At 42.2% G+C, this 9,020-nt stretch overlaps 1 protein-coding gene across 1 annotated transcript; it reads left to right on the forward strand.

Annotated features, from left to right (window-relative positions):
* Positions 1-2,815: 2,815 nt before the first annotated feature.
* LOC124690410 (fimbrin-5-like) lies at positions 2,816-8,431 on the forward strand. Its single transcript, XM_047223799.1, has 15 exons — positions 2,816-2,902; positions 3,001-3,174; positions 3,272-3,519; positions 3,630-3,801; positions 4,603-4,641; positions 4,787-4,861; positions 4,938-5,054; positions 5,309-5,520; positions 5,650-5,799; positions 5,871-6,070; positions 6,166-6,323; positions 6,405-6,501; positions 6,611-6,702; positions 6,800-6,980; positions 7,869-8,431. Exons 1-15 carry the CDS (start codon positions 2,816-2,818, stop codon positions 8,429-8,431), a joined length of 2,565 nt encoding a protein of 854 aa, XP_047079755.1.
* Positions 8,432-9,020: the final 589 nt, after the last annotated feature.

Below are 9,020 nucleotides of genomic sequence, written 5' to 3' on the forward strand. Positions count from 1 at the left end.
GTTTTCCACTAGTGGAATCAGAAAATGTTCACACAATTCAAAAAAAAACGCAAGGTTTTAAAAATGTTTACGAGCCTTAAAAATGGTCAAAAAGTAGTTACCAAGATTTTAAAAGTTGTCCGTGAGTTAAAAAAAACCGTGAAATTTAGAAAAATGTTTCTACAATTCAAAAATATCTCAAGGTTTCGAATATTGTTCAAGACCCTTAAAAATGTCCGTGCATTCAAAAGATAGTTTGATAAAATTGTTCACGAGATCCAGAAAATGTTCACACAATTCAAAAAAAATCGCAAGGTTTTAAAAATGTCCATGAGCCTTAAAAATGGTCAAAAATTAGTTAGCAAGATTTAAAAAGTTGTTCGTGAGATTCAGAAAATGTTCACACAATTCAAAAAAACCTCGAGGTTTCAAAAACTATTTCAACAATTCAAAAATATCGCAAGGTTTCAACAATTGTTCAACACCCTTAAAAATGTCCGTGCAATTCAAATAACTATTTGCGAGGTTTAAAATTGTTCATGATATTAAAAAAATCGCACGATTCAAAAATTGTGAGGTTTCAAAAATGTCCGCGAGCCTTAAAAATGTTCATACGGTTAAAAAAAACGGTGTGCAAGATATTAGAAAATGTTTGCACAATTCAAAAAAATCACGCGGTTTCAAAAATTGTCCACGAGCCTTAAAAATGTTCGTATTGTCCAAAAGTTGTTAACAAGGTTTCAAACAGGGTTAATAAAAAAGTTTCTATAGTTCAAGAAAGTGATCGTAAGTTTTAAGAAGTGTTCACATGAAAGAAAAAAGGACAAAGCTAGGCAGCGGCGCCGCACGGAAGCATCCGCCGTGCGACGGCCCATTCAGAGTCCAATTAACTCGCGTGGGGCTCAATATATCAGTACATGCAACTCTAAAAATTATTCGCATCCGTGTGTCTACATGCACACATGCGAGCCACATACGAGCGATGGTCAAACATGACTTTCCAACTGATCGTATTGTGACTAATTAACCGGTAATTACTGAATTACCCTTAGTTGCCAGGTTAGTCGTTACTAATTACCCTTAGCTGCGGACGGGGAAAAGATGGAGGTGGCGTCGGGGTCGCGTCCGGGCAGGGATGGAGCAGGCATCGGATTGGGGACGGCCTCCATGTCCTCGTCGCCGTGCGCCTCCCCATTTCGTGCTCGCGCGGCGATGGCCTCCCCATTTCGTGCTCGCGCGGCGATGGCCTCCCCATGCTGCTTGCTCGTGCGGGACGGCCTCCTCCTTTCTCCTTGCTCCGGCGAGCCTCTAGATGCGCTCTGATTGTGTTGGGCCCACCGAGAGAGAATGGGTGATTCAAAGCTCATAATTAGGAGATAAGGTGCAAGTGGGAATCAGAGGACGTGTCGCGGCTTCTAAGGCCGCTCATAGTGGGAAGTAACTTAGACTAGTAACATATGCCATGTTACTAGTGTAGGTTACTACCTTCATAGTGGGTAGTAACTTATATGTGGTGTCATGTATTGTGTCATTTATTATGTTGTAGACTCATTTTGCCTTGGGGTGTGTGATGTTATGGTAACATAGCTAGTTACCACCCCACTCTCTTTCTTCATTTATTCGCATGCCATGTCACCAAAATGCCTTGAGATGTGTGATGTTACTAGCTATGTTACTCCCACTATGAGCAGTCTAAGGGGCGCGATGATGTTTTCCAAATCGCAATGCATCGTCGCACCGCGAGCAAAACCGTGCGGCGTCGCTGTGTATCAGTTTCCAAGAAAATATATTAACAAAATATATAATATTTTTTGCGAGATTAGGAAAAATCCGCACATTACTCAAATAAAACAGTTCATATTATCTCGTAAAATAAAATAGAAAAAAGGAAAAAAATAAACAATAAAGCACGTGTAGCTTAACCATCTAGCTTAGCTTATTACTTGCTGATCGATGCAGATTTGTACACGTGATATAGTAACACTAGTACTACTCGCCACGGCAGGAGCATACTGTCCGATTGATCGATAGAGCCCTACTAGCTAGTGCGCGATTTGTTTTTAATTCGGCGAGGAGTCAATTGAAAGTACACCCAGGAAGTAAGGAGCTGCAGGAAATAAATGTGCCAGCCCAGAACGCGAAAGGGTGTGGAACGAAAAGGTACGCGTAGTCAGGATAACTGACGCCATAGGCGTCAAATAGGTATCACCGGCTTCAAGCATGGACACATGCCGTCTTCCTTGTTTTCTACCCAAAAAAGAGGGGAAAATAGAGATGGTGCTCTGCCGTCGTCTCCATGGGAGAGGAGGAGGATGCAGTGAGTTCATGGAAGCTTCAGGTTCTAAGATTGGCCATTCGCTTTGCTATTATAGGCATCTGCATGAGACCAAGAAATGCTCCACCTTTTTTAGCCTCTCCCCTTTTCTTCCTATGGCTCTCTGTAATCCAACCACACGTCCGCTTTGCCACACGTCGCCTTCGCTTCGGATTAGCCGGGAGCAATGCAGACGGAATGAATAGTTTGGGAGAATTTCTCAAGGAAGGAAGTCAGGAACAAACAAGATCAAAATCTGTCGAAAGAAATTTTCCTCACAAAGGTTGGTGATGACATATTTGGGGGTATTTTTCCTGCAAATATATATAACCCTACCGATTTTGCCCCCTTTCAGTCTTGATGCATTTATTTGCAAACATGCAGAACTGTTGAGAGGTTAGTGGCGATTAATCCTAGCAATTGATGATCCTGGTCGGATTATCTTAATTCTAAGTCTTCAACAACTGCCAAATTGGTGTGACAAGTAATTTGGCACAAGAGGGAAATTGAACTTGGGAAGCAATGTCTAACTTCTTTGGTGTTCTTGTGTCCGATCCATGGCTCCAGAGTCAGTTCACACAAGTGCAGCTCCGAACGCTGAAAACAAAAGTAAGCATTTGTGGGACAACTTTTCATGCATTTGGAAATTATATTATCTTCTACAATTGTGTAATCAAAATTCTACCTCATATGTTTCAATGTAATAGTTTCTGTCCGTGAAGAAATCGGATGCCGATAATGTAGCTATTAAAGACTTGCCGCCGGTGATGGAGCAGCTTAGGGGCCTTCATGAGGTTCTATCCGAGGAAGAGATCAGGAATTTTTTGAGCGAGTCTTACCCAGACATGAACCAATCAATAGAGTTTGAGCCGTTTCTTAGGGTACAATTGACCATCTTTGCTTACTTTCTATTGATTCTGCATTTTCATGTGCGTAAGACATAATTTCGTTGAATATTGCAATCTTGGAATTTGTTAGGAGTACTTAAATCTCCAAGCAAAGGGGACCAGCAAAGCTGGAGGCAAAAAGAAATTGAAGGGATCTGTGTCATTTTTGAAGGCTTCTACTACTACTCTGATGCACGTCATTAATGAGTCTGAAAAAACTTCTTATGTGAATCATATCAATAATTTTCTGGGAGAGGATTCTTTCCTGAAAAACTTCTTGCCATTGGACCCTGAATCAAATGATATATTCAATCTTGTTCGGGATGGTGTACTACTTTGGTGAGATTTTCTTCTGATTCTCATATTCTTCTAGCGCTGCAACACTTCTTCATATTAATTTATTACAATAATTCGCTAATGGCAATTATTTCCTTACCTTATACAATCAGCAAGTTGATCAATGTTGCTGTTCCGGGCACTATAGATGAGAGAGCAATCAATACTAAGAAGGATCCTAATCCATGGGAGAGGAATGAGAACCACAACCTTTGTCTCAACTCTGCAAGGGCCATTGGCTGCACTATTGTTAACATTGGGACACAAGATTTGATTGAAGCTAGAGTATGTGCTCTATGTTAATATTGCATCAGTAAAGTTTATTATGCAATTCATGCTGGTATGAAGAATTCAACTCTATATGATTTTTCCAGCTGTTCCTATCTAGTTTTGACGTAGTAAATCAGCATAGAAGTGCATATCTTGAAATACAACTTACACAACTAAAACGTTTATCAAATGAATGTTCGGGGAGTGTTCCATGTCAAGACCCTTAGTGTGTTCTTTATAGGTATTTACCGATTCTCGGACAATGAAAAATGTTTTCACTACTAGAAAAACACATGCGCTTTGCTACAGATAAGAAAATATAACTGGTCGTGTTCATTCATTGTTGTCGGCTCGATCTAGTCGACAGATCACGTACTTTTGAGTTCAGGTTAGGCTGATTGCCTCAGTGTTTGTGCTCGGCCTGCGGTCTTAGACCGCAGCTTAGGCTCCACAGTCGCACCTGTTTTTTTTTTGCCGGAAAAGGGTATATCCGAAGCATCTTCATGACAGCCACACCTAATTAGCTAAATTATTGTTAGATATTTTTGGGGCTGTTGTTAAATTATTTTGTTACGAAAATGCTTCATTTTTAGGAAGGTGGAAGAGGCATGGTGCACAGTAAGCCGGTTTATTTGTTTGTTATAAGTTTAGGATGGTAGAAAAGTTAGATATAGATAAACATCTAAGCTCGGTAAGACATACTATCAACAACTCTCATTAATATAATAGTGAAGATAAACATGAAGACGACTCAATTTATCATTACTGAATCATTTACATTGCTTTACGACTGAAATATTTTTTGTTTTTTCGCAGCCTCATCTTGTTCTTGGTTTGCTATCGCAAATCATAAAGGTATGTGTTATTAACCCTTATTACTACGTTAATTACTAAATAGGTCTTGAGCAACATATTATAACTAGAACAGTGATGGACGCTACATGTACTGCAAACATCTCCGGTGTGTTCTTTCTAACATGTTTATTCGGACTTCTCCTAGATACAACTCTTAGCTGATTTGAATTTGAAGAAAACGCCACAGCTGTTGGAGTTGTTCGCTGATGATAATAGCAAGGTTTGAGTCATGAAGGACTTGTATCATGTTTGTGCACTGACAAAGTCTTGATAATTATTTTATATGATTAATACAGGAAGCAGAGGAGGTTGTTACCTTAGCACCAGATAAGATGTTGCTCAAATGGATGAACTTTCATATCAAGAAAGCAGGGTACAAAAAAACTGTTACAAATTTCTCTACTGATGTTAAGGTACGTATATCATACAGTATCATACATGTACATTATACTTCATTGTAAATGTAAGGATGACGCAGACTTGAACAACGCACAATCTGGAGAACATTTTGTTTCACATTGATATAATACTATGAATTTTATGGCATGCTTATGTAAGACTATTAGATCTTTGATATGTCCACGACATTTTCAGAAACTCTGTCACAGAATGGCGACATCTGTTCTATATTTGATTCATTCTCTTGTACCTTCTGATGTATTTGCAGGATGGTGAAGCGTATGCTTACCTTCTCAGCGCCCTTGCCCCTGAGCTTAGCTCGACGACTATGATAGAAACTACAGATCCTAAAGAAAGGGCAAAGAAAGTACTTGAAACTGCTGAAAAGCTTGAGTGTACAAGATATGTAACATCTAAAGATATTGTTGAGGGTTCAGCAAATCTCAACTTGGCATTCGTTGCACAAATATTCCAGCAGAGGTACACCTGTTATCTATGTATTAAAGCACAAACAATCCATAGCTTCTTTATAATTGTGGAAATGTTGATGATCCAAAGCATTTCCCCAAGTTTAGTGCATAGAGTGAAGTAATTACAAACTTTGTGCAGAAATGGTCTATCAACGAACACTGTGGCTCCTGTCCAAGATACTCCTGACGATGTGGAAGCATCTAGGGAAGAGAGAGCATTTCGCTTGTGGATCAACAGTCTTGGAATTGCAACTTATGTCAATAATTTGTTTGAGGATGTTAGGACTGGGTAAGTTCCATTTGCAGCAGCTTTTTTTGCCTTGAAACATATTTTGCTATCTTACAGAAGTTCATTTACAGATGGGTCCTGTTGGAGGTGCTTGACAAAATTTCTCCAGGATCAGTTAACTGGAAGCAAGCGTCAAAACCTCCAATCATCATGCCATTTAGGAAGGTGGAAAACTGCAACCAGGTTATAAAAATCGGGAAGGAGTTAAAATTTTCTCTTGTAAATGTAGCAGGAAATGATATTGTTCAGGCAAACAAGAAACTAATTCTAGGTATATCCTACATATGTTTCAGTTGATTTATTTTTATTTTTAATTTATTTTTATTTATTTTCCATTATATGCTGTTTTCAAATATTCTTTTCCAGCTTTCCTGTGGCAACTCATGAGGACCAGCATCCTGCAACTGCTAAAGAACTTGAGATTCCACTCTAAAGACAAAGAAATTACAGATTCTGACATTCTTATATGGGCGAATGATAAGGTCAAGGAATCAGGCAAAACATCCCATATTGAAAGCTTCAAGGTTCTTAAATATTTCACATTTCTGTAAGATTTAGTGATCTCTTCAAAGGCACAGTCTTAAGCACTTGTCTTAATTTTCTAGGATAAAAGCATATCCGATGGTGTGTTCTTCCTTGAGCTTCTAAGCGCTGTTAAGCGTACGGTTGTTGATTGGAGTCTGGTCAAGAAGGGGGAGGATGGTGTGTACCTTTCCGCTGTTTGTGCATCATTCCGGAGTCAATATGAGATTTCCGTTGTATTACCTCTCCATGCTTCATGATTCTGTTCTCATTAGTTCTGTGGCTGCAGATGACGAGAAGAAGTTGAACGCAACATACATCATAAGTGTCGCCAGGAAGCTCGGGTGTACCGTATTCTTGTTGCCAGAGGACATAATGGAGGTAGCTTATGAAAATATATTTGTTAACCTTAGCTTGACCTCCATTCGATCAGACAAAGAACATGCAGTAACTTCTACTTTTGAATTGTCTGTGTCAGGTAAATCATAAGATGATTCTTACTCTTACTGCAAGCATCATGTACTGGAGCCTGCAGAAGCAAGGGCCTTACGAAGGTGCTGGGTCAGCAGCACCACAAGAAGTTCTTCCAGAGGAAGAAGAAGAGGTGGAAGAGGAGGAGGAAGACGAAGAAGAGGAGGTTGAAGATGGTGTAAGTTTTGGTATGTAGTTGTTCTACTCCTTGCATGCAAATGGACAGCTAGGAAGCTGTCTGCTTTGCTTACTAGATAAAGGTCCTGCACAATTGCCCGACCCAAAGCTTGTGCAAGATACTCCAGTTTCTGTAATTGAAGAGTGTCAAATATCATATCCTCTCTCTGTATCTAAGTGTTTTGTCATCCTTCTTCGTATGCCTATGCTAAAAGCATCTCAAACAGATGCCTTACTTTTGAGCGTCATTTTTTTTTTTTGATTTTACTGCACCTTTTGGTGTTTTGGGGACGAAATTGGCTGTGGCTTATCCAGATGCCTAAAAAACTGCTTGTATCTGACAACAGCTCTTTGCACCTCAATCAACCCTGCTGCGACCGCTTGTCCCAACCCTCGCCATTTCTGGTGTCGTCCGTTTGGCCGCTGCTCGCCGGAGGCTAGTCCTGCTACCCGCGTCTTTTCGTGCACTTGTTGACACCTAGACAGGAACAGTAGGCTGCCCGTCTTCTCAGGCTCATCCACTACCAGCAATGCAATTGGTAGAATCTAGGGTTCTATCAGGACGGGGGCGTAGATTGTAGGGGTGGAAGTGCTGCGAGCGAGAAGAAGAGAGGCGGCGTCGGCGGCAGGGCGCCGTCGCGGGCGCGCGTGGAAGGCGATGGCTAGGGTTTGGGGCGGCGCGGCAGGAGAAGGCCGATTCCTCTGGGAGTCGACAATAATGATATTGATTATTGCTTGATCGATCTAGTCTATTACAACTTGTATTTATAAGAGAACTGCGAAACCCTAATCTGCTAACTGGGCTAAGCCCCTAACTAGGCCTGGCCGGTTGGGCCAGTGGGCCCCCTCCGGCGGTAGACCAGGCCGGTCATAACATCTCTCCCCGCCTGCGCAAACAGCTCGTCCTCGAGCTGGTTGTCTGGGTAATGCTGCTGGAACTCCTCGCGTGGTTACCAAGTTGCCTCCTCCTCGGAAAGGCCCTCCCACTGCACCAACAAGTGCCAAACATCACGACGAAGCTGAGCGCGGAGCACCTTGGCCGGGCTGGGCAGCAGACGACCCTCGGCCGTCGGCGGAAGTGGTGGAGTGGCCACCGGCGGAACACCGCGATAGGGGCTTCAGCTCCCACGTGGAAGACGGCGTGAATGCGGGCCCCCTCAGGCAACTGAAGTCTGTACGCCATGGTCCCAATCCGCTCGACGATGACGAAGGGCCCCGCATAGCGCGGACCAAGTTTGCTCTTGGCACGCGGGTCGAGGGACTGGTGAGAGCGGTGCAACAGGCGAAGCCACACCCAGTCACCCACCGCATACTCAACCTCGCGGTGACGCCCGTCATAGTAGTGCTTGGCGACCTGCTGAGCTTGGACAAGACGCTGCCGCACCTCGGCCAGCATCTCGTCGCGGGCGCGGATGAGCTCGCCAGCTGCCTCCGTCCGCGCCGTCGCTGGATCCACCGGTAGAATAGGTGGTGGTGGCCGACCGTAGACCACCTCGAATGGCGTAGCGCGCAGGGCGGAGTGGTAGGAGGTGTTATGGACGAGTACTTTGGCAATTCATAATAAGATAAATGCAAGTAAAGTCATCTAATAGTTATGTCAATCATGAAAAAGATACCAACAAAGTAATAATAAGCATCATGAAACATATCTATCAGCAGGATTGCAATGCTCATAAAAAGATATGATAAAGTGGTATCTCGCTTGCCCGTATTTGTACAGCAAAACATAAATGCCCAGGCACCTCTGAATTTCATGGAAAGACTAGAAGTAAAGATTATCAAAGATAAAAGCATCAAAGTTATACCACAGTTAACCAGATTCTGGGACAAACATATTACAGTAAGAATGACAATTATGCTCTCAAGAAGGTGCTCAAAGAAAGGATGGTGACTCATCATAAAAGTAAAAGATTGACCCTTCACAGAGGGAAGCAGGAATTAACATGTGCTAGAGCTTTTCATTTTTAAAACAGAAGTAAAATTGTTTTGAGAGGTGTTTGTTGCTGTCAACGAATGGTAGTGGGCACTCTAACTACCTTGTCAACCAGACT

This window comes from Lolium rigidum, chromosome 2 (genome assembly GCF_022539505.1).
Source record: "Lolium rigidum isolate FL_2022 chromosome 2, APGP_CSIRO_Lrig_0.1, whole genome shotgun sequence".
Classification (NCBI taxonomy): Eukaryota; Viridiplantae; Streptophyta; class Magnoliopsida; order Poales; family Poaceae; genus Lolium; species Lolium rigidum.

Coding starts and splice junctions, on each gene's coding strand:
- LOC124690410 (XM_047223799.1), top strand. CDS start 2,816: ATGTCTAACTTCTTTGGTGTTCTTGTGTCCGATCCATGGCTCCAGAGT. Junction 3,802..4,602: donor AAGATTTGATTGAAGCTAGA/GTATGTGCTCTA, acceptor GTTTTTTCGCAG/CCTCATCTTGTTCTTGGTTT. Junction 4,862..4,937: donor TCGCTGATGATAATAGCAAG/GTTTGAGTCATG, acceptor TGATTAATACAG/GAAGCAGAGGAGGTTGTTAC.